The sequence below is a fragment of the Leopardus geoffroyi genome, chromosome A3 (assembly GCF_018350155.1).
Source record: "Leopardus geoffroyi isolate Oge1 chromosome A3, O.geoffroyi_Oge1_pat1.0, whole genome shotgun sequence".
In the NCBI taxonomy this organism is placed as follows: domain Eukaryota; kingdom Metazoa; phylum Chordata; class Mammalia; order Carnivora; family Felidae; genus Leopardus; species Leopardus geoffroyi.
This window is the reverse complement of record NC_059336.1, coordinates 349,236-374,123: the sequence shown is the minus strand read 5'-3', so window position 1 is coordinate 374,123 and position 24,888 is coordinate 349,236. Positions and strand designations below refer to the sequence as shown.

At 53.2% G+C, this 24,888-nt stretch overlaps 2 protein-coding genes across 5 annotated transcripts in view; one reads left to right on the top strand and one right to left on the bottom strand.

The window, feature by feature from the left end:
- Positions 1 to 20,447, top strand: part of DNAJC5 (DnaJ heat shock protein family (Hsp40) member C5) — a 39,224-nt gene extending 18,777 nt beyond the window's left edge. Inside the window, exons 1-6 of one of the 4 annotated variants that reach the window (XR_006702976.1) lie at positions 7,834 to 7,886; positions 13,612 to 13,729; positions 14,530 to 14,743; positions 15,371 to 15,542; positions 15,626 to 15,699; positions 15,997 to 16,160. Coding sequence is in view for 3 of the 4 variants with exons in the window: in XM_045443886.1 (XP_045299842.1) it covers positions 13,623 to 13,729; positions 14,530 to 14,743; positions 15,371 to 15,542; positions 15,997 to 16,100 (597 nt within the window). In the remaining variant the exon portion in view is untranslated. Of the gene's footprint in view, positions 1 to 7,833; positions 7,887 to 13,611; positions 13,730 to 14,529; positions 14,744 to 15,370; positions 15,543 to 15,625; positions 15,700 to 15,996 lie in introns of those variants that run through there. The other 3 variants (XM_045443886.1, XM_045443887.1, XM_045443885.1) reach the window with 3 other exon arrangements.
- On the bottom strand, positions 20,159 to 24,508 carry LOC123579767 (zinc finger protein ZIC 5-like). Its single transcript, XM_045443808.1, has 3 exons — positions 24,434 to 24,508; positions 22,504 to 22,854; positions 20,159 to 20,401 (listed from the first exon to the last, which is right to left on the bottom strand). The coding sequence occupies exons 1-3, from the start codon at positions 24,473 to 24,475 to the stop codon at positions 20,159 to 20,161; spliced, it is 636 nt and encodes a 211-aa protein (XP_045299764.1). The 5' UTR covers positions 24,476 to 24,508.
- Between the last annotated feature and the right edge of the window lie 380 nt (positions 24,509 to 24,888).

Below are 24,888 nucleotides of genomic sequence, written 5' to 3'. Positions count from 1 at the left end.
TGGGGACCTGTGTTCGCTGATTTCGAGTGTCCTGCTTCACTAAACTCACTCCCCACTCTCAGATTGTATTTCCTGTTTATCATAGTATTCCCAATGCCTGGCATGTGGAAGGACTCAGTAAATATTTTTCAGATAAGTGATCATGGAGAATGATGAATGCTGTGTTTTGTGAGTGAAGTTACAGGCATTGGAGCCCAGCGGGGCTCGTGGCAGGGTCTTTATCCATCTGGTCTGGTGCTGCCCTGCCCTCATGCCGCCACACCTTACCATCGTAGTCATAGAGAGGCTGGTGGGGCGCCTTGTTCAAGAACACTTGTGTGTCTGATGCACTCAGCAGACCTTCCTCTTGGCGTTGGAGAAACGTGCAAAGTGGGGGATCTTGTTTCTGTGTTCTTTGGTATGAAGTATTGTAAGGGTAGTTGTTGCACATTCCATGATAACTTAAATTTAATTAAAATTCCAGTTGGAAAAAACCCATAAAATAAGTTGAGGATACGCGGTTGGAGGGTCATGCATGGGCTGCGAGGTCTCCAGTCGAAGGTTGTTTGAAGAACCTCTGGCCACCCACGTGTCGAGTGCCCTGGATGTGCCAGGCGGTGTTAGGGAGCCTGGGAGACCCGACTGTGAAGTGTCAGGGCACAGTCCTCCCATGGGTCCTGCTCAGATACAGCAGCCGCTGCATTTCTTTGCAGTAAGTGGCATTTGTTTTCTGATTTTTGGATTTGTCTTCTGGTTTAAGTTTTCCCATTTGTTGTGTAGTACCTTTACAGTTTCATTGCCAGAGAAAAACCGTAAATCATTAATGAAGTGAGAAGAATGAACAGACAAGGGACAGCTTTGATCTTTCCAGCCATTTTTACGTGGACAAGAGGGTGCCCTTGCTGTCTGGCCTCCAGTTGCTTTATGTTGCAACCAACTTCTTTGAATTCTTCCATATTGATTGAAAATGCATATTCGAAACATTTCTTCTTCTTTTTTTAATGTTTATTTATTTCTGAGACAGAGACAGAGCATGAGCGGAGGAGGGGCAGAGAGAGAGGGAGACACAGGATCCAAAGCAGGCTCCAGGCTGAGCTGTCAGCACAGAGCCCGACGTGGGGCTCAAACTCACAGACCGTGAGATCATGACCTGAGCCAAAGTCGGACGCTCAACCGACCGAGCCACCCAGGTGGCCGTCACCTTCTTTTAAAAATTTTTTAAAAATATTTATTTTTGGGGGCGCCTGGGTGGCTCAGTCGGTTGGGCGGCCGACTTCGGCTCAGGTCATGATCTCGCAGTCCGTGAGTTCGAGCCCCGCGTCGGGCTCTGTGCTGACAGCTCAGAGCCTGGAGCCTGTTTCGGATTCTGTGTCTCCCTCTCTCTGACCCTCCCCTGTTCATGCTCTGTCTCTCCCTGTCTCAAAAATAAATAAAACGTTAAAAAAAATATATATATTTATTTTTGGGAGAGACAGAGAGAGACAGAGCACGAGCAGTGGAGGGGCAGAGAGAGAGGAAGACAGAATCTGAAGCAGGCTCCAGGCTCTGAGCTGTCAGCACAGAGCCTGATGTGGGGCTCGAACTCACAGACCGCGAGATCATGACCTGAGCCGAAGTCGGGCACTCAACCGACTGAGCCACCCAGGCGCCCCTCAAAACATTTCTTCTTTAAGTCACCTAAGTTTGTACCTCTGTCTTTGTTTTGTATTTGTGCATGGTTACTTTTGAGGACTGAAAAAAGTGTGACAGTAACTAAACCTACACTTGTCCACAGTATATAAACATAAGGGGCCATCGGCAGGACCTAATTTCCCTTAAATAAGTCACAAGAGACCCAGTATGTGACTTCGAAGGCAGGGCTTGCACCTGCTTCTGTAATTAAATCAGGTTTTATTGGAGCACCCCTGTGCCCATTCTTTCACACGGTGCGCTTTCCGGCTTCAAAGGCAGAGCTAAAAACTGGGGACCCAGTGATGGAGACTGTCTGGCCCACAAGACCGAAATGTTTACTGTCTTGCCTTAAAAAAAGCTGGCCGATGCCCGCTCCAAGGCGAGTAACCCTTGGAAGACCAACACCAAAGTAAAGCTAGGGTAGGGTCTGTGCGGACTGTCCCGCAGCCAGCCCACCCCTTGCTGATGCGGGCACTTGGCTTCGACACAGTTACATTAGGTCAGAGCTGCTGGCCATACCATTATGACATAAAGGAGGTTAGTTTCCAGCTCTCGTTTGTGATGCCAGAAAACTGCCAGGGGCTTGAAATTGGATCGGGAGGGGGTCCACGTGAGGATGTTTGCTGGTTCCTGGGGTCAGCTAGACCCTGGGTGACTGGACCCCTTGTCTGGGTGCCTTCCGTCAGCTGTGGCCAAAACAGACAGACTTGCCCACAAAAGAACAGCTTTCTCTTTCTGCAGTACTGCTTGTTGGAGACTTCCTGGTTGCAAGAGGGAAGTTTAGCCCATGGGGATGAGCTCCAGACCCCTGGTTACAGCGGCATCACTGGCCGGGTAGACTGGGCTTCTCAGTACCCCTGACAGCCCAGCACACCGAACATGCTAAGTAAAGCTGTCCTGGAGGCGACTCATTAAAAAAGCACCTTCTGGGAAGGGCAGTCATGTATCCGGAAGCACTTTAAAAAAAATTTTGTAATGTGTGTTTATTTGTGTGAGAGAGAGAGACAGAATGTGAGCAGGGAAGGGGCAGAGAGAGAGGGAGACACAGAATCTGAAGCAGGCTCCAGGCCCTGAACTGTCAACACAGAGCCCAACACGGGACTCGAACTCATGAGCTGTGAGATCATGACCTGAGCCGAAGTCGGATGCTCAACCGACTGAGCCACCCAGGCACCCCATGTTTATTCATTTTGAAAGACAGAGAGAGAAAGAGCACAAGCAGGGGTGGGGCAGAGAGAGAGGAGGACACAGAATCCGAAGCAGGCTCCAGGCCCTGAGCTGTCAGCACAGAGCCCGACGCGGGGCTCGAACTCACGAGCTATGAGATCGTGACCTGAGCCGAAGTCAGACGCTCAACCGACTGAGCCCCCAGGCGCCCCCGGGTGCACTTTTAGAAGAGGTCTTGCGGCAGCTGATGTTCTGAGAAGGACAACTTAGTAGATTTTGTAAAAGTGGTAACTTTATAACTGTATTAAAAGTTCACACAATACAGAAGAGCATAATGATTTAAAAAAATCAAGCCATGGTATAGAAATGGATGAATGTTGGGCACCTGGGCAGCTCAGTTGGTTGAGTGTCCACCCAACTCGATTTTGGCTCAGGTCATGATCCCACAGTTTGTGGGATCGAGCCCCGCATTGGGCTCTGCGTTGACAGTGTGGAGCCTGCTTGGGATTCTGTCTCTGCCCCTCCCCCACTTGTGCTTGCTCTCTTAAAACACATAAAGAAGGGGCGCCTGGGTAGCTCAGTCGGTTGAGCATCTGACTTCGGCTCAGGTCATGATCTCACGGTTTGTGAGTTCGGGCCCCGCGTCAGGCTCTGTGCTGACAGCTCAGAGCCTGGAGCCTGCTTCGGATTCTGTGTCTCCTTTTCTCTCTGCACTCCCCCCACTTGTGCTCTGTCTCTCTCTCTCTCTCTATCAAAAATAAATAAAGTAAAAATGTAAAAAAAAAAAAAAAATACGTAAATAAATGTTAAAAAAAAAAAAAGATACGGATGAATGTTACACAGCCAAGAAAATGTCCGTTAACCTCTGGTTCCTAGTTTTTCCCAAAAACAGATACTTAACCTTCTAAAGATGTTTGCATGTCTTTTACATAAAAGCATTGTTACACTTTTCCTTGAATTTGACATAGAAAAATCAAGGTGGGGGGCGCCTGGGTGGCGCAGTCGGTTAAGCGTCCGACTTCAGCCAGGTCACGATCTTGCGGTCCGTGAGTTCCAGCCCCGCATCGGGCTCTGGGCTGACGGCTCAGAGCCTGGAGCCTGTTTCCGATTCTGTGTCTCCCTCTCTCTCTGCCCCTCCCCCGTTCATGCTCTGTCTCTCTCTGTCCCAAAAATAAATAAACGTTGAAAAAAAAGATTTAAAAAAAAAAAAAGAAAAATCAAGGTGGTGCTGATGAAATTAGCATCCCTCAGTGCAGGCAAACCCCACCCTTGTCTGCACGCCCCTCCCCCCACTTGTCGCCTGTGTCCTTGTAGGTTTGCGATGTTTGTATCCATCAGATTTGTTACCACAGCTCCCAGTGCTCTTTAGTCTTGTTCTAGGATTTCCGTGGGTTCGACACCTGCCCACAGACCCGTTACCCCTGGTTTCCATTTTTGACTGCTGCCTTTGGTTTGTGTTTTCACTGGGTGGGTTTTCAACAGATCATTTTTTCTAGAAGCTTCTTGTTCCAGAAGTTCTCATGTCCATGTGAACATTAGTCTGTGCCTCTGTCTGTGGAGAGCTTGCCTGATCATAACATTATTGGGTCAGGAGTGTTCAGATAGTTGTCCCGCTAACATTCTGATGCTGTATATTACAGATTTGTGCTACTCCAATTATGAGGGAGAAAGCTGCCAGTCACAAATGACTCAGGATGCTTAATAACTCAGGATGCTTAATAACTTAGTTTTTAGGGGCACATGGGTGGCTCAGTCAGTTGAGTGTCTGACTCTTGATTTCAGCTCAGGTCGTGATGTCACAAGCTGTGGGATTGAGTCCAGTGTTGACAGAGCAGAGCCTGCTTGGGATTCTCTCTGCGCTTCCCCTGCTTGCTCATGTATGCACGTGCCTTCATGGGCGGGGGGAGGGGGGGGTGGGGGGGAGTTTGGATGTAGCTACTGGCAACCCACTGAAATTAGGAAAATTAATTTTAGATTATTTTATTGATCTTTCTTAAGACGGTTCTGTCTGAGACTAGGAAATTTTGACATTCAGTGCAGTAATATTAGTGATATCTGGCATACATACTGAGTTTTAAATAATACTGAGTTTTAAATCATAATTTAAAATGTGAAAGTTTCACAGGGTACTCTCTTCCATCAGATTAAGTAGCTGACTACTTCTAGATGTTGTAGGCATACGAGCATATCTCCTGTGGAGGGCTTGGTTCCAGATAAACCGCAGTAAAGCAAGCATCACAATAGAGCTAGTCAAATGAATGTTTTGGTTTCCCAGTGCGTATAAACGTTCCATTTACGTTAAACCATCGGCTGGGGAGTGTGCAGTAGCGTTATGTGTAAAAAAAAAAAAAAATTACAAGCCTCGATTTTAAAATACCTTATTGCTAAAAAATGCTAACCGTCATCTGAGCATTTGAGTCAGAATCACTGATCAGAGGTCACTGCAACAAATACAGTAACAATAAAAGGTTTGAAATATTGCACGAGTTATCAAAATGTGACACAGAAACAAAATGAGCTAATGCTGTTGGAAAGGAGACTTGCTTGATACAAGGTTGCCAAAAACCTTCAATGTGTTTAAAAGAAAAGTACAGTGTGAAAGAGGTATGCCCAGAGCTATTTTGAGAGAGTAGACAGAAACTGTTACTTAAGGGGGTTTAGAGGCCAACTACTTAATAGGCGTTGGGTACCTGAGAATAAAAACCAAAGAAGTTACTTATGGGCAGTAGTTGGATTTGACAGTGCTGTGGTACTTCTGACGTGGCCTAACGAGGCAAGACAGTACTGGCTCGGACTTGGATGCTGAGAGTATGCTGCTCCATCAGCATCAATAAAGACCCTGCTCCTGGCGGGTCTCTTGGCTCCTTGCTAACCTAGTCTGGTGAGGTCTACAGGTGAGAGAACTGCAGTGATTTGCCTGAGGTCACACAGCTAGAAACTTTCAGAGCTGGGCTTAGAACCCTCACATCCTGATTCCAGAACCCATGATCTCTCTCTTGGCAGTGAGACTTGTTTTATTTTCCGCCCTTAGCAGCACACCATCCATCATCCCTTGGGCCTAGGGGCGAGGTGGTTTAACTGGTGTCCATAGGCCAGGGTGTGGTGCCCTTGGTTTGGGCTCAGATCCTGACTTCACCTGTCTGTACTTCTGTCTCCACATCTGTGATACCACTGGTGAGGGGAGGGGAAGCCTGACCCCTGGGGGCTGCCACGCTCCAGGAACCCAGCCCGGTGGGTGCTCCAGGCGGCCACTGGAGGGAGTCGAGGAACCTGGCACATTGGGGCCGTCCGCCCCTGCACCCCCCTCCTGTCTGTTGTGAGCGTTAACCTTTGCATTAGGTGTGGTAATTAGGTGCCCACAGGAGGGCAGGGGGTGTGGGAGCTGCGCTTGTGTCTCCTGCTGTCACTTCTCCTGCCACAGGCCCAGATGACACCGCTCTCCTGTCCCAGGTTCCTCATTCTGTTCAAGTGTGTCCTCCCCAGACAGTTCCATGTAGAAGGCAGGAGCAGTACTTTTCCCAGACTCTTACATTGATGTATTCTTTATTATTTTTTTTAAATGGTTGTTTATTTTTGAGACAGAACATTTATTTATTTATTTTAAGTTTACTTATTTTTAGAGACATCACAAGTGGGGAGGGGCAGAGAGAGGGAGAGAGAGAATCCCAAGCAGGCTCCACACTGTCAGTGCAGAGCCTGATGTGGGGCTCGAACTCACGAAACCATGAGATCGTGACCTGAGCTGAAACCAAGAGTCGGAGTTTTGACTGAGCCACCCAGGTGCCCCACACATACAGATTATTAAATCAGTATTGAGTTTAAAAATTATGTCCATCCTTGATTTTTCAGATGGTTGGTCTCAGGCCAGGGTTGCAGGTGTTTGATGGCACTGGGAGCTGCCTAGACCCGTCTTACTCCTATCACAGAGGCAGAGTAGGGAGATTGGAAAGCTCCCCCCCCCCTTTTTTTTAAATGTTAGATATTTTCTTTAATTTTTTTAAACGTTTATTTTTGAGAGACAGAGACAGAGCGCAAGTGGGAGAGGGGCAGAGAGAGAGGAAGACACAGAACCCGAAGCAGCCTCCAGGCTCTGAGCTGTCAGCACACAGCCCGACTCAGGACTCAAACCCACGAACCGCGAGATCATGACCTGAGCCGGTCGGACACTTGACCGACGGAGCCGCTCAGGCGCCCCAACACTTTGCCTGGTTTTTACCAGTGGTGATATTTTGCCAAAATATGAGTGTTTTGTTTTGTTTTAATTTTTAAATGTTTTATTTGCTTTTGTGAGAGAAAGTGGGGGAGGGACAGAGAGAGGAGGAGACACAGAATCCGAAACAGGCTCCGGGCTCTGAGCTGTCAGCACAGATTCCGACATGGGGCTCAGACCCACAGACTGTAAGATCATGACCCGAGTCGAAGGACACTCAACCAACTGAGCCACCCAGGTGCCCCTCCAAGCTGTAGTTTTAGATCATTACCAGGATACTGATGTTGATACGATCTACCAATCTTACTCAGCTTTCCCTATCTTTACTTTTACTCGTTTGTGTGCATGGTGACCTCTGTTCAGTGGTTTCGCCTGCATAGGTTTGTGTTTGCGCCACTAGACTCAAAATGCTGGAGGTCTCAGTGCCACTGGCCATCCCCGTGTTGGCCTTCGTACTCACACTCACCTCCCATCCTTGACCCCTTGGCACCCACCCGTCTGCCTTCCATTTCTGACGTCGTGTCATTTCAAAAATGTTCTGTTAAGTACAGTCATGCACCGTGTAGCCTTTTGGGATCGGCTTTGTGTGTTCAGTGGCATTCCCGGGAGGCTCATCCAGCTTCTCACAGCAGTTACTTTGTTTTCGTTTGCCAAGTAGTATTTATTACATGGTGTATTCACACCCCAGTTTTTTAAGCATTCGGTTGAAGGACATCTGGACTAATTCTGGCTTGGGGCTGTTAGGAGTAAAACTGCGCCGAATGTTGTGTGTAGGTTTTTATGTGAACAGTGTTTCCTTTCCTTTTGCATAAATCAGCCAGGAGCAGACCTGCTGGGTCCTGTGGCAAGTGTGTGCCAGGTAATTTTCCAGTGTTTCCTGGAGTCCTTGTAATCAACCTCTCGCTCTGCCTCTGTGTTCACGCAACCTCGCGTACTTTGCATTTACCAGGGTTTCATAGAAGGGACTCCTACGTCGTCTGTTAGGTCTCACCCCTTTCACTCAGCAACATGCTTTAAGGGTGGTTGTGGCTCATTCCCTTCGTGCTGAGCAGTAATCCACTCTACGGACAGACCCCTTTCTGTTGATCCATTCACCTATCGATGGACATTGGGTTGTTTCCAAATGTTGGCTGTCAGGAATAAAGCTGCTGTGACCATTGGTGTGTAAGTCTTTGTGTAGACCTGCGTTTTCATTTTGCATGTGTAAGACCGTACCCAGCAGTAGAGTGGCTGGGTCATACGATAAGTGTGTGTTTGACTTCTTAAGGCACTACCAAGCTGTTTTCTGAAGGGGTTGTGGCGTTTTACGTCTTCAGCAGAGTTCATGTTACTTCACATCCTTGCCAACTTACTTCATACGGCTCATCTTTTTTTTTTTTTTAATGCTTATTTATTTATTTAAAAAAATTTTTTTTAATTTTTTAAAATTTATTTTTGAAGGAGAGAGAGAGACAGAGCATGAGTGGGGGAGGAGCAGGAAGAGAGGGAGACACAGAATCCAAAGCAGGCTCCAGGCTCTGAGCTGTCAGCACAGAGCCTGACCCGGGGTTCAAACTCTCGAACCGTGAAATCATGACCTGAGCCGAAGTCAGACGTTTAACCGACTGAGCCACCCAGGAGCCCCTTAAATGTTTGTTTATTTTTGAGAGAGAGAGAGAGAGAGTGCAGGTGGAGGAGAGGCAGAGAGGGGGTGGGGACAGAAGATCCCAAGCGGTGTCTGCACTGACAGCAGAGGGACTGGGGCTCGAACTCACGAACTAACTGTAAGATCACGGACCTGAGATGAAGTAAGATGCTAACCGGCTGAGCCACCCAGGTGCCCCGATACAGCTCATCTTTTTAATACAAGCCTTTCTGGTAGAAATGTAGTAGTATCTCATTTTATTTTGCATTTCTGAATAACAGCGACAAACATCTTTTCATGTGCTGTTGACCATCTGTATGTCAGTGTTATGCCCTTTGCTTTTCCATACAAATTTTTAAATAGGTTTCTCAATTTCTATCAAATGAGCCTGCTAGGATTAGAGTTAAGATTGTATTGTATCTGTAGATCAATTTGGAGAGGATTGGCATCTTAACAGTATTGACTCTTCTGATGCATGAACATTATAAATCTGTATTTTTTTTAAATCTTTGGTTTCTCTAGGCAATGTGTGATTTTCAGCGTAAGGGTCCTGTATGTCTTCTGTTAAATCTGACTCCTAAAAAAATTTAGCGTTTTGGATGCTGTTGTAAATGAAACTTGAACGTAATAATATTTTCCAATTGCTTACTGCTCTCAAAAGTATGGTTGTTTTAAATATCATATTAGTATCCTGTGATCTTGCTAACTTCACTTCTCAGTTGTTGGTTGGTTGGTTGGTTTTCTGTTTGTTTTTGTTTGTTTTTTGTGGATTCCTTAGGATTTTCTATATAAACAACCAAGTCATCTGTGAATAGGGACAGTTTTAGGTCTTTTTCTTTTTTCTTTTTTTCCTGTTGCAGTGTTCAGGGTCCTATGACAATGTTGAGAGCAGGCGTCCTTGTCACATTCTGGTCTTAAGGGGAAACCATTCAGTATTTCACTCCTAAGCATATCAGCTGTAGGCTTTTGGTCAGATGTCCTTTATCAGACTGAGGAAGTTTCCTTCTATTCCCAATATCTCCTGAGAATTTTTAAAATCATAAATTGGTATTGAACTTTGCCATATGCTTTGATTGAATCTCTTGAGATGATCATGTGGTTTGTCTCATTTATTCTATAATGTAGTGGATTACATTGGTTTCTTTGGAAAGTTAAATCAGGCTTGCATTCTTGGGATAATTTCTACTTGATTAGATTCTATTTGCTAATACTCTGTTAAGGATTTTTGCATCTGTGTTTATGAGGGATTTTTTGGTAATGTCTTTGTGAGGTCATGCTGGTTAAGACACGTAAAGAGCAGATCCCTCTTCCTCTGTTTTTGAAAAAGTTTATCTAACATTAATGTCATTTCTTCCTTGAATATTTGTTAGAAAAGTCATCAGGGCCTGGAATTTTGTTTGTGGGAAGGTTTTCTATTACCGATTCAATTTTGTTAATGTTTTTAGGACTACTCAGATTTTTCTGTTTCATCCTGTGTTAATTTTAGTAAATTGTATTTTTCAGGGTACTTGTCCGTTTCATCTAATTATTGGCATAAAGTTGTCTATAATCTTATCTTTTTTGTGCTTGTAGGGTCTGTAGTGATGACCCCTCTTTTTTTCCTTCCTCATGTTACTGATTTCTGTTCTTTTTTTTGTCTGGCCAGTTGTTTATTAATTTTATTGTTTTCAAAGAGCCAACTTTCGTCTTTGCTAAATTTTTCTATCACTTATCTGTTTTTTATTTTGTTGGTTTCTGCTCTTTAATATTTCCTTCCTTCCATTTCCCTTGGGTCTGCTCTGCTTGCTTCCAGCGTTATAAGCCTGAATCTTAGGTTTTGGCTCACATGTTACATTTTATTATCTAGTTCAAAATATGTTCTATTATTATGATTTCTTTGAGCTGCATGTTAGTTTAGAAGTGTGTTGGGTGATGTTAAATACTTGAGGTTTTCTCAGAGGTCTTAGTGTTGAGTTTCTAACTTAATTCTGCTAAGCTCGGGGAGCACACTTTGCATGATTTAAATTTATTGAAATTTGTTTTAGAGCCCAGCATGTGGTATATTGGTGATTTTTTTTTTCTTTTCTGTGTGTTTATAGATGTTGAGGGTCACATAACTGTCATTTAGGTGATGGTGGTCGGTAGTGTTCTTCAGGTCATCTATTTTTACTTTGTTGTTGTTGTTTGTTCTGTCTGTGTCTGAGAGAGGGGTGCTGAGATTTTTATAGCAGTGGGTTGTCTCTTTCTCCTTTTAATTCTGTCAGTACTTGTTTGATGTATTTTGACACTCTGTCGTTCTTAACATTTATTTATTTTGAGAGAGAAGACGTGTGCATGCAAGTTGGGGAGAGGGAGAGAGAATCCCAAGCAGACTCCACACTGTTAGCACAGAGCCTGACGTGGGGCTCAGTCTCATGAACTATGAGATCATGACCTGAGCTGAAGTCAGATGCTTAACTGACTGAGCCACCCAAGTCCCATTGTGTTTTACCCATTCTGACAGTCTCTCCCTTTTTTTTTTTTTTTTTTTTTTTTTTAATTTTTAAATTTACTTCCAAGTTAGTAGCATATGGTGTAATAATGATTTCAGGAGTAGAATTTAGTGATTCATCACTTACATATAACACCCAGTGCTCATCCCAACAAGTGTCCTCCCTAATGCCCCTTGCCCATTTAGCCCATCCCCCCACCCCACAACCCCCTCCAGCAACCCTCAGTTTATTCTCCATATTTAAGAGTCTCTTACAGTTTTTCTCCCTCCCTGTTTTTATATTATTTTTCCTTCCCTTGTGTTCATCTGTTGTGTTTCTTAAATTCCAAATTCCACTTGAGTGAGGTCATATGATATTTGTCTTCTCTAATTTTGCTTATTAGCATAATATACTCTAGTTCCATCCACGTTATTGCAAACGGCAAGATTTCATTCTTTTTGATCTCTGAGTAATATCCCACTGTATGTATATACCACATTTTCTTTATCCATTCATCAGTCAATGGACATTTAGGCTGTTTCCATACTTTGGCTATTGTCGATAGTGCTGCTATAAACATTGGGGTGCTTGTGCCCCTTCAAAACAGCATAGCTGTATCCCTTAGATAAATATCTAGTAGTGCAGTTGCTGGGTCGTAGGGTAGTTCTGTTTTTAATTTTTTGAGGAACTTACACACTGTTTTCCAGAATGGCTGCATCAGTTTGCATTCCCACCAGCAGTGCAAGAGGGTTCCTCTTTATCTACATCCTCGCCAACATCTGTTGTTGTCTGAGTTGTTAATGTTAACCATTCTGACCAGTGTGAGGGGGTATCTCAGTGTGGTTTTGATTTGTATTTCCTGGATGATGAGTGATGTTGAGCATTTTTTCATGTGTCGGCCATCTGGATGTCTTCTTTGAAGAAGTGTCTATTCATGTCTTTTGCCCATTTCTTCACTGGATTATTTGTGTTTTGGGTGTTGAGTTTGATACGTTCTTTACAGATTTTGGATACTAACCCTTTATCTGATATGTCGTTTGCAAAAGTCTTCTGCCGTTCTGTCGGTTGCCATTTAGTTTTGCTGATTGTTTCCTTCCCTGTGCAGAAGCTTTTTATCTTGATGAGGTCCCAGTAGTTCATTTTTGCTTTTGTTTCCCTTGCCTCCGGAGACGTGTTGAGTAAGAAGTTGCTGCGGCCAAGGTCAAAGAGGTTTTTGCCTCCTTTCTCCTCGAGGGTTTTGATGGCTTCCTGTCTTACATTTAGGTCCTTCATCCACTTTGAGTTTATTTTTGTGTCTGGTGTAAGAAAGCGGTCCAGGTTCATTCTTCTGCATGTCACTGTCCAGTTTTCCCAGCACCACTTGCTGAAGAGACTGTCTTTATTCCATTGGATATTCTTTCCTGCTTTGTCAAAGATCAGTTGACCATACGTTTGTGGGTCCATTTCTGGGTTCTCTATTCTGTTCCATTGATCTGAATGTCTGTTTTTATGCCACTACCATACCGTGTTGTTGATTACAGCTTTGTAACACATCTTCAAGTCTGGGATTGTGATGCCTCCAGCTTTGGTTTTCTTTTTCAGGATTGCTTTGGCTGTTCGGGGACTTTTCTGGTTCCATACAAATTTTAGGATTGTTTGTTCTAGGTTTGTGAAGAATGCTGGTGTTATTTTGATAGGGATTGAGACAATCTTTTTTTTTTTTTTTTTTTTAATGTGTATTCATTTCTGAGAGAGACAGAGTGTGAGTAGGGGAGGGGCAGAAAGGGAGACAGAATCCGAAGCAGACTCCAGGCTCTGTGCTGACAGCTCATGGGGCTTGAACCCGTGAACCATGAGATCATGACCTGAGCCAAAGTTGGACATTTAAGCGACTGAGCCACCCAGGCGCCTCGAGACAGTCTCTTCTTTTTATTGGAGTTCTTAGTCTAAAGAGTTCATTTCCCTTTTTCCTTTTTTTTCTTTTTTTTAACGTTTATTTATTATTGAGAGAGAGAGACAGAGCATGAGCAGGGGAGGGGCAGAGAGAGGAGGAGACACAGAATCCGAAGCAGGCTCCAGAGCGGCTCCGAGCTGTCAGCACAGAGCCCATCGCGGGGCTTGAACCACAAAGTGGCGAGATCATGACCTGAGCCGAAGTCGGACACTTAACTGACTGAGCCACCCAGCTGCCCCATTTCCCTTTTTCTTTTAGCCTTTATAGCTATACTTTGCATTTCTTTATTTAGAGGTTGCTCTGGAGATTACAATAAACACATGTAATTCTGCACAGTCTCTGTGGTGTGGCCGTGTTCTCGCCTTCACAGGCACAATCACCAACTTTAACTTTGCCTCTGGCCCCACTCCTCACACCCCTTTATGTCATAGTTGGATGTGTTGTGTCTGTGGACCTCCTGGCCCCCACTAGCAGTGTGATGATGTTTTGCTTAGAACAGTCATCTGGAATAAAGTGTGTCAGCGGTGTGCTTGGAATCTCTGTACTTTTTGATGTTTTCTTCGCATTTTTCTTATAGATTGGCCTACCATGGCAGACCAGAGACAGCGCTCACTCTCTACCTCTGGGGAATCACTCTACCATGTTTTGGGGCTGGACAAGAATGCAACCTCAGATGACATTAAAAAGTCCTATCGGTGAGAGGCCACACGCGGGGAGGACCTCGTACCTCGTGGGGTTTGACTTGCACTTACCGAAACCAGTGTTTGTCCCTGGCTGAGCTGACCCCGTGTCAAGCTGGCGGCGGTTCCACCACACCTTGTAGCCTACAGCTCTCAACTACTCTCAACTGACATTTTCTCGGCAACAAAATAACACTTTGTGGGTGACACAGACGGTCTGCCCTGGAGCAGCCAGGTCCAGAGGGAAGTAGGTCTGAGCCTGCTCCGTAGCCGGGGCTTTAGAATGCTCGATGACTTGCTCTTCTCCGCACAGTGACAGTAGTCCCCTCCCAGTGGAACTTACGCACAGCTGCAGAGTAGGCCATAGGAGGCAAACCCCCCACGAGTCCGCACCCTCAGCTAGTTGTCTCTTGTGTTCCTCACACGTGTGATTCGTGAGCACGGAAAGCAGGCCCGTGTTGTGCTCCCCTCGCTTGCAGTCACTTTGTGGGGCAGCTGAGCAGTTAGCCTGCTGGGACACTAGAGGTCGGCAGTGGGTTTGCCTTGGAGCTGTTGGAAGAGCCCTCCCTCCCCCACCCCCCTCGCAGGCTGTGCCTGCGGCCACTCCCCCAGGGTTAGCCTCACCCCAGGACCCTCTTCTCTGGGGCCGGGTCAGGGTCAGAGCCGGGCAGTTTGCAGAGATTTCTCCGGATCTGACAGTCTGGAACTCTGGAGAGGTGGAAAGTGCCGCGGTGATGCATGAATGTGTCCTCCACGGGGCCCTGTGATGGGTGTGTGTGTGAAATAAGGGACAAAGAAATGGTTTTGATTTGCAGAAAACTTGCCTTGAAATACCACCCTGACAAGAACCCCGATAACCCGGAGGCGGCAGACAAGTTCAAGGAGATCAACAACGCCCACGCCATCCTGACGGACGCCACAAAAAGAAACATCTACGACAAGTACGGGTCGCTGGGGCTCTACGTGGCCGAGCAGTTTGGAGAGGAGAACGTGAACACCTACTTTGTGCTGTCCAGCTGGTGGGCCAAGGTGAGCGGAACGGGCGGGGGGCGGGGGGTCCGGGCGCACACAGACCGTTCGGTCCAGGGGCTCTGCTCGGGGGCCCCGGTTCCCGGTGTGGGGCAGCCTTTCTCCCCGCCCCGTGCGGACGCGGCCGGCTCGCTTGCCTGTGTGCAACGGGCCGAGGGCACACAGAGCGAGCCCGACACCGAGCGGACGTCCTCTGACGAGTAAGTTCCTACAGAGACAGGCCTCGCAAGGGAGCTTTTCCGGCGCGTTTTGGACGGATGTTTTTGTCGTCGTGGGGGAGGACGTGTTTGAAATCTGACTTGAGGAACTTTTGACATTTTGTCCGGTGGTTCTGTTTTGAACACTTGTCCTTTCCCTCACTTGACTCACAACCCGTGTCCCGTGAAGGCCCGAGGGTGTGACGGCCCCGGCCACCAGGCGCCGTGGTGCTGGCCAGTCAGCTCCGTAGCCCCTCCCTGTAGGCTCCCTTTCCAGAAGCTTACGGAGCTCCGTCTCTCGGTGTCCCCGCTCCGCTCCTCGGGCCGTGAAGGGCCGCGAAGGGCGTCTGGGCCCGCGGCCTCGGGCTGGCCGCGGGGCGGGGGTCCCGGAGGCCGCGTGGCCAGCGCCCCCTGTCGTCCACCCGCGCAGGCGCTGTTTGTCGTGTGCGGCCTCCTCACCTGCTGCTACTGCTGCTGCTGCCTCTGCTGCTGCTTCAACTGCTGCTGTGGGAGGTGCAAGCCCAGGGCGCCCGCGGGCGAGGACGCCGGCTTCTACGTGTCCCCCGAGGACCTGGAGGCACAGCTGCAGTCGGACGAGCGGGGTGAGTGCCCGCCGAGGGCCGCTGAGCGGGGCGGGCCGGGCCCGGCCGGGCCCTGAGCCGTGTCGACCTGTCTTGTCAAACAGGAGGGCACTGACACGGTGCCGCAGTGTTTGTGGTGGTCGCTGGGACTGTTGAGGTGTGAACGTGGACACTTGAGGTAAAAGCAGACGCAGAGGGCTGTCCCCACCCGCGATCTGAAGCGGCCGAAGTTCCACGGGACCCAGCAGGTGGGGAGGGACCGAGGGCTGGCGGTGACCTGAGGCGACGGAGGAAGGTTGCGTTGGGTGCAGGTGCGCAGGTAGCCTCTCCCCTCCGACCTGTGACCCTGGTGGAGCGGCCAGGCGACGGAGCTTTGTCACGAGGACGGTGTCGTTGGGGGTCACACGTGCGCTCGGGAGGCCCGGTGGCGAGGCTCCGCCCTCACACGATGAACACGCACGTGCTTGCTTTTCAGAGGCCGCAGACACGCCGATTGTCATACAGCCAGCGTCCGCCACAGAGACCACCCAGCTCACGGCCGACTCCCACCCCAGCTACCACACCGACGGGTTCAACTAAGTTCCGGAGCCGCTGTGATAGAGGATAGCCCAGCACCCGGCCACTTCACCCTTAGAATCATGAACTGTAGCCGCAGAGATGGGGAGGGGGCTGCCCTGGCCACGGAGGAGGAGCAGCCGCCAGCCCGCCGGGGCCCTTCCCACCTCTGTGCCCGCCCGCCCGTCGCCCCCCAACACGTGAAGTGCGTCGCATGCAGTATTTAAAGCAGTAGCCACGGTCCCCTCTTCTGTTCTCTCCTTTTTTAATAGCATGTCTGGGGCCACGTTCCGTGTGTGTCTGTGTTGTGGGCGCGCCGCGGTGTGGCCGCGTGAACCAGACGCCGAAGCAGTCTCGGGGCTCACGAGTGGCCGCACCGGCCGTGGCTGCTGCGTAGGGTCTCCCAGCCAGGCAGGCCGGGGCCGGAAGGGTGGCTCCTTCCCCTGTGTTGGTGGCGGCCAGAGGCGGGTTCTGGCCGGCGGCAGCTGTGAGGTCCAGTCCCCTGTCCTGTGCTCGCCAGCCAGCCGTGTGGTCACAGCCAGAGCCTCTGGACGCGTTCGTTGCCTGGGAGGAGCTGGGCACGTCCTCCCTCCGCCCAGCGCTGGTGGCCTTTTCGTGCTGTGGGTTTGTGCGGGGCCGTTTGCCTTGGTGGCTTGGCCTCGTGGCTGGGTTTTCCTTTGGGTGAGTTTGTCGTGGAACGTGTCGCGGGCTCTGCCGACCCCAAGATCGCGTTTTCTGCCCGGGTGCGGCCCGGGTCTCCGTGGCACGGGGTCCCTGGCCAGGCTGCGGGACGCGGTTCTTCCGCACTCCCACTCTTGTGCCCCGGCCACATTCCAGCCACCTGCCCTCCCCTCGGGTCACCCTCCACATTCCTTCAGGCCCGCCCGGGCCTCCTGGTGGGCCTTTCTGGACCTGGAAGAACCACAAGTGGTGATGGCGAGCCAGTTTGTTGTCAGAGGGGCTGACCGTCCAGGCCCAGGCTGCTGGCGGAGCAGGGCCGAGCGGCTCTGGGAGGCACAGTGGTGAGCACAGCCCTCTTCTCTGTGCTTCCCAGAGCTCCTACCCTCCTTCCTTCGCCCGTTCCCTTCGGCCGCCGTTGACGGTTCAGGCGGCGCTAGAGACGTCAGGTTCCCAGAGGAGGCAGCACCTGGGCCGAAGGTGCACCTGGTGCCCTTGGCCGGTGAGCCAGCAGCCGGACTGTGGGATCCTCCTCTCAACCGCTGTGTTGAGCAGCACCTTTTGTGGAGCTGGAAGTCAGTCTTGTCTGTGCCCCAGAACTCGTGGGTGACGCCCCTGCCGCGGGGCCTGAGGAGACGTGGGTTATGATGTGCCCGTGCCGGCCCAGAGTTGAGAGTTGCCCCACACCCCCAGCAGCACCAGATGTGCTGTGGCTCCCTGCTGGGCCTGCACTGGCCGGTGGAGACCCACGGGGCCCACGTGGGCTTGGCTGCCGCGGAAGGCGTCCTGGATTTGCAGATGAAGGACGAGGACGACGCCGGCTCAGACGTACCAGGTCGTGCTCCTGCCGCCTGCCGCCTCCACCCCCCCCCCCCTCCCGCCCGCCCGCGCGGCCCTCGCTTGTCTGCCACCCAGGGCCTTGAGGAGAGCAGGTTCTTGTTGTTGGCCAGGAAGTGGCTGGAGGGATAGCAGTGTGAGGACAGAATGCGGACGCGCTCGGAGAGCAGCCGTGTGAGGGCGGAGCCAGTACCAGGCCCCTGGGCAGGTGTTTGATCCCATTTTGTTGTTTTTTGTCCATTAAAATGATTGTGAAGACGTCCAACGAGAGAGCAAGTATGCACTGTGATTTTAAATTAGAAATAATTCGCTAAAATCTGACCTCGGGAAAAGGCTAAGAAAGTCATTGCCGGCTCTGGGACCAGGGAGGAGGTGAGACCACAGAGCTGTTCTCTGCCAGTCCCAACACGGCAGCGAAATGGAGCCTGAGAGGCAGGCTGTGGTCGGCCTTTGTGACGTTCTGGAAATACCTTTGGGAGCTGTTTTTTCCCCAGAATGGCCAAGAACTAACTTCAAAGCCTGGACTTAAGGTAGAAAGCCTCCCCCTCTGCTGCTGGGACCTGCAGGGGACCATGCACCTCTGTGCTCAAAAAACCCCGGGGCCACCGCATGCATCTGGGGAGCCCCTCGCCAAGTGTCCTCCAGCCACAGGACGGGACGCTGTCCTGGGGGCCACGGTGGGTGGGTGTTGCAAGAGGGGCCGGGCAGGAAGTTTGTCCGACCAGTCCTTTGAAGAATGTGTGTAGTCGAAGTGAATCGTGGCAGTGAGGACGGTGACGATTGCCCAGGGGCCTGGAGTTCTCCCCGCCTGGCCCTGACTTGGCGATTCTGAATGAGAGCCCCCCGGCTGTGCTCACTGTCAGCCCTGGGCGTGTTCCCTTTTTCTGGAGTGTTCTGTGTGTTTCCCTGCTGTGCACTTGCTGAGTCTGGAGGGGCACCCTGTTCACTGGCCACATGGGGGCGACTGCCTGCCTGCTGCGCAGCTGTGAGAGCTCCTGGCTCTAGGACACCCCCACCCCACCCCCGCTTCCCTTCCCGTGGGCCCCCCATCCCCCTCTCCCCTCCCTCTCCCTCTCCCTCTCCTCCCTCCCTACAACCCCTGTGCCTTCCCCCCCACCGCCTGCTTCCCCCCCTCCACTTACCTCCCCGGCTTCCCTCCCCCACACACCCACCCGCCTCGAGCCAAGGCCATGTGTGGCCAGAGAGCGCCTGGCCAGTGTGGGCTGGAGCTCGTCCTGTTCCACAAAGCGCAGGGCTTGCCCAGATGCCCTCAGGGGCCTGGCAGCAGCGACCGCTTCAGGATGGCAGGAAACACGCAGGAGACTCGCGGGGCGTCTGATGGTGGCTGCTGGTGTTTGCGTTCTGTTCCTGCCCCGTGATGTGGTCTTCTTTCCTTTCTCTTGTCTTCCTTTGGCTTTGTTCTGTTTTCAAACTGCTTTAGATAGGACCGCTCGGCGTGTGAGCTTTCCTAGTTCCCTGGTCAGTCAGCGCGGTTTGGCACCCATGGGGACCCACTGGAGAAGAAGCCAGAGTGTGCTGAGGTTAGAGCAGGTGGCGTTTCCACACCCTTGACCACCAGGCGTGGCCACGAGGCTCCTGCTCCAGGAAAGGCCTGTTCCCACGAGTTCTGACGGCAGGGGGCCCGTCGGGTGAGCTCCTGCTGGAGGAGTGCCCGCTGGCCGTCTGGGAGACGCTGGTGGGGTGGGCGCCTGCCCGCGGGCTCCCACCGCGGGGGGGGGGGGGGGGCCTGCCCGGCCTCCCCCGGCTCTCGGCAGATCCCACCAGAGGGACGGACGTGAGGGTGTGGGAGGAGCGACCTCATTCCTTTTTCAACACGCTGATCTGTGAGCCCGTGTGACACAGGACCGCCCTGTTTTTGTTACTTTGGTTGTGAACCCTCCTGTGGAATTGGCGAAAGCTACGTTTTTACTGTCCTTACGAGCACGGTTGGCGTTGTCTGTGCTGTAGGTGTGGGCAGTGGGTGTGTGTGTGTGTGTGTGTGTGTACATATGTGAATATGTATATATCCCGCGGCAGGCGTGACTGCTGCTGTCCAGCGGCAACAAGTACAATAAAAGCTGGCCCCAAAACGGCCTTGGGTTTCCTGGTGAGTTGGGTCAAGAGCAGGGTCTTGGAGGCAGGTAGGCTCCTTCGCCGGGTGCGCAGAAGTGAACACCGACCCACTTGTGTCCCTAGGGTTTGTGTGAACGGCCAGGTAGGGTGCCAGGGCTACCGTGGTGGACCGTCCCCCAGTGCCACCCCCGTCTCTGGGGGCCCACCCTTCGTGCTCACCTGACACTCCAGCGAGTGACCCTTTGGGACCTCCAGGTGGCTGGAAATCTTCCCTCCCTCGAAACATTAAAACCAGTTTTCTAAGCATAGGATACAGCCCGTGACAAATGCATTCTAGAGGGGATGCTGTCTCCTGCCCACAGGTCTGCTTTGGGAGGGGTCCACTGGGAAGGAGCAGGGGCCACACGGGGCCACCCTCCAGGAAGGGGCTGGGCTCAGGGTCCACAGGCAGTACCTTTCGCAGATTTTGTTTCCCTAGGAAATGGGACAATGTTTCAAGCTAAGAGAGGGAAGGCAGTTCGCTCTGGAATAGACACGTGTATATATACATTGTTTTTAAATACTAAATACAAACGCATGGAAACAGCCGTCCATGCGCCGGTTTTGTCCTGTTGCTGGAACCCACAGAGGTGGGCAGGTGCCCCTGACCCCGGCTCCCACGTGCACCCTTGAGGGCCAGGCTGGAGGGTTAGGATGGGTCCCGTGATGATCTCCATTTCGTATGTCTGAATGTTGACCTTAAAATAAAGATAACTGTTGTAAAATAAATGTTTTCACCGCAAACCGGGTGTGTGTTTTATTTAAGGATCCCTGCGGCATCCTCTTTTGGGGGGGGGGGGTCTTGCACCGGGGGGGCAGGGACCTCACTCCCACCTGCCTGGCCCACGTGTGGACAGAAGCCCCTCCTTGGTTCTGTTTTTCACCTCCCATTTTCTAAATACCACAAATAGGGTGAAGAGAGGGTCCTGTAAGCCCAGGGCGGCTCGGACTGTGGCTTCTGCGGCCCTCCTGGGACATGTCCCAGCAAGCCGCTGGCCGAGAGCCCGTGCTTCCACTGTCCCCTCATTCCCACCTGGCTGACTTGGTAACTCCTAACGCCTCAGCCTGGAACCGCCCCTGTCCCCCACGCAGACGGCAGATCACAGAACTGCCTGGCAGGACGGGGTGGGCTGCAGGAGTCCGGAACAGCACGCCGGGCCTGGGCCCGAACCCTCAGCGGGTAGCACAAGGTAGGCAAAGGGTGACTGTGGGGGCACCTGGGGCAGGCTGGCCACCCCCCCCCCCGCTGTCCCCGGGGCCTGTGCTGTGTCCCCCCCACCCCCGGTTCCGACCAGGTCACCCCAGTGCCCGCCCACCCAGGGCATCAACGTGGAGTGCACTCGGGTCCTCGTGCCTGGACGCTGCTGTGCCTCCCTCCTGGGTCGTGTCTGAGCCAGTGGTGACCCGGCACTGCATCCTGGTGTCTCCTCAGCAAGGCCACCCTCCACCCCAGCCCCCATCCGGTCCTCCAGCCGTCATGGCTCCACGGGGTTCAGAGTTTCACCCCCACACACACCACACCGCCTTGGTGGCAGGCAGACAAGAACAGCGCGTGGCCTGGGCCCCGTCAGGCACCCCTGGACTGTGTGCAGGTCACAGCATGGGGTTTCCGGCCCCACTCCAACTACTACTGTGCCTCTCTCCTCATCTCGGAGATTGAGGTCTCTGCCTCAGGGCACGTGTGTCCCTGGGGGGTTCGCGTCTGGCCCACACAGTGGGGCGGGTGGCCCAGGGGCCTTGGCTTTAGGTGGGAGAGGCCACCCTGAGCCAGGAGGCCCGTGGGTGTGACCACCCGGTCCCGGCCGCAAGTGTCACCTTGCATACCCTTTCAGTGACTGTCCCTCACACCTGGGACCCCCCCCCCCCTTGGGTCAGGGTACTGGGTCGTCTGTTCCCTTGGTCTTAGAGCAAGGCAGAAATACTTGGAAAAAAAGCAGCATAGAAATGCTAAAAGTAATTTAACAAACACCTTGAAACAAACCCTCCTTCTGGACATAAATATGAAGCCGTTTGATTTAGATTTTCCATAAAAGGAAAGCTGACGGTGAAGCCCTGTGCCTCCCTCCCCAGCCCCGCGTCCCCCTTCCAGCCGTGGCCACCAGAATTTCGGTCTATTTCTGCCTGTGGTTCTAACCCTGCCCACCGGTGTCAGCAGCCATAAAGCCTATTTCATTCATGGTTTTAGCGACCTCTAAAATTTTGCCTCAACTGTAGCATGCTGTACTCAGCATGCGTTTTCCTTCAGTGTAGGTTTTTTGAAAACTCCATCGTGGCTCCACGTAGGTTTGGTTTGTTTGCTTCAGCTGCTGTATGGCATGCATCCTAGAACCAACCACAAGTGGTCGACGGCCTTGCTAGCTGAGGTCGTGGCTTTTCGGTTTTTCGCTGTTGACCAAAGCCGGGCTGCCGGGAGCAGGTGCACGCACGGCCAGCGGGCCATGGCTGGGCACCCATCCGGAAGCCCGTGGACTGCGCCGGTCACCGTCACCACTGGAAGCGGGGAGGAAGCGGGCGGGGGCGACCGGGAAGTGGCGGGACGTGGCCCCCCGCGGCGGGGGCAGGGGTCTGGGGACCCGGGGCGCCGAGGGCCAGGCGGGGGGACTCACTCCCGCTCAGGAAGACCGCGGCAGCGACTCCGCGAGAGCAGCTCGAGCGGCCACGGGCCGCGGACAGGACACGGGGGAACCGGGGCGTCCGGGTCTGCAGGGGTCCCCGGCGCGGCCCCACCCGGCGAGCGCACGGCCGCTCGCAGCCCCGGACGCCGGGCTCTCTCCTGCCGCAGAGGGACCCCCGCTCCTACCGTTTCTCCGCGGACTCCGCTCACCGGCCCCCCACCCCAGCCCCTCTCCGTCCGGGTGCGCGGTGCCGCGCGGGCCGGCTCCCCACGCTCGCTCGGCGGCTCCGCTGGCGCTGGGGCCCGGGGGCGCAGCGGGGGCGCGGGAGGCTCGGAGGGGGCGGGGCCAGCGCTAGCCCCACCCCCGCCACGTGACGGCGGGCCAATCCTCGGCCCCCTGGAGGCCGGTCGGTGACCAGAGAGGTGAGCCTGAGGACCCGCGCCGGGAGCCAGGCCCACCCACCGGCGCGCCGACCCCGGACGTGTGGCTGCTGAGGCCGATACCGCTCCCAGCTCAGCCCCTCCTCCGGCCCCGTCCTGTGGCGGCCAAAGAGGTGGGTCCTCGTGAACCCCATGTGCGAATTACCCCCTTCTTGCCCTTCTACCCGAGGCCGGCTAAAAACCCACCCGCTAACCCCCGCCGGGCCCCTTCGCGCCTCTGAATCTGCCGCTCCCTCCCGTCCTGCTCAGAGCAAACCCACGGCTCCAGGCTGCTGAGCCCGAGCGAGCCCGGCCAGGAATCCGGGCACCTTGCGGTTCGGTGGGGGGCGGGGCGGGGGGGGGCAGCTGAGGCCCCGTGAGGGGTGGAGTCTTGCCCCAGGCCCGTAGCAGCCCCCAGACTCCACTGCTGACAACCTGGCTGACTTGCCCGACTGAGCGTGACCACCAGATGTGCCTAATGCCGGTCTGGGGCTCCCCAAGCTTCCCTTCCGGCCAGGCCCCGGGGGCATCGCTCCTCGCCTTTGTGGCAGCCGCTGCTGGCAAAGGGGTGGCACCTCACGGGCTGACGAACCTGAGATTGACCCCGGAGACACCATTCTCAGGTTGGACAGTCCTGGAGGCACCGCCCGGGGGGGCAGCTGGTGAAGGACACCCACCATGTCATGGGAGCTTCTGGACCAGCGTGGGATGGGCTCCCGGCTGTAGCCCCGTCTTCCCAGCTCTCCTCAACTTCTCCCCCAGGCACCTGCCCCCCCACCCCCACCCCTCAGCTTCTGCTGGGCCCGGAGGAGCCCAGATGCCTGGAAAGGCACCATGAGGGCCACCGGAGAGTGTCCTGGGGATGGGCTCCTCCATCCCTGGAGGGCCTCACCCACGCCTTCTGCCCCAACTGGAACCCCCCGATGTGCCCAGAAGCTGTGTTGATTGTGGTTCCCAGGAAAGTCTTGGACCTTGGATTCTGGTCCTATCTCTGGGACTAAGAGGCCCCAAGGCCCAGAGGAATTGTCCCCTCCTTTCTCTGGCAGCCTGAAGACCCTCCCCCAGCGCCGTTTGCAGGGTGACCTACTTCTACTCCCTGCCCCCAACAGGACCCAGCAGGAGATGGGCTCAAGAACTGCCCCCCCCCACCAAGCCCATGGCCTAGCTTCCCCAAGTTGCCTTGGACGAAGGGACCACAGCCTGAGAGGGCAGGTCCTCTGGTTCAGGCTTCCTGTCTCCTGATTCTGCCCTAGGCCCCCACCGACCCTCAAGAAGCGGGAGGAACTCGTCCTCCCCCAGGGGCTGGCTGAGTTGGGCGGGGGCACCTGGGCCCTTTCCTTCCAGCTGCGTTGTGCACACGCACACGTGCCTGTGGATTTGCTGTGTGATGTGTGTGCGTGGTGTTGATACGTGGGTGTATGTGTGTGGGTCTGAGTTATTCTCTGGGAGCTGGTCAGCCCCTAGCTGGACTCTGGGGGGCCCTCCGAGGAATAACCTAGCCTCTGCCTGGACCCTCATTAACGGTTTGCCCTATTTCTGTTCTGGAAAGACCCAGTGTGACCGAATGGCACGTTCCCAGCCTCACTGCCCCAGGTTACCTCCTAAGCAGGGCCAGGCCAGGTTCCCAGCACGCAGCACAAGGATGTTAGAATGGGTGAGCGGGGGCCCCAGAACATGGGGAGAGGGGTCTACTCACCAGCTTGGGCAGAAGCCCCTCCTGCTGACCTCTGGGCCCCATGTCCGTGCTCTGTCCCTGGTGCCTGGCCACCCCTCGGACAGCCTCCTGCCTTTATCTGCCTGCCCTTGGCCTGGCCCCCACCCAGTGACTTCCTGTCCACGCCCCCGCAAGCTTTTCCATGACATGGTCTTTGGTGGTGGGGGGGGGGGGGGGGACCAAGGAGATCAGGAAGGCAGGAAAGCGGCAAGAGCCAGCCCTGGAAGAAAGAGGGGGAGGAAGGCTGGGGGTGCCCGGCAGCCCACCCCCAGCAGCCCAAGCATCTGCGTCCCACACACCCACACCCAGGCCGGCCTGCCACAGACCCACCGTCTGGAGGGGAGCGAGAGGAGCCCACACACCCTCGAGCCTGGCGGCAACGAAGGCAGGGCCAGAGGTGGGTTTCTGGCCCCACACAGCACGGCCAGCCGCTGAGG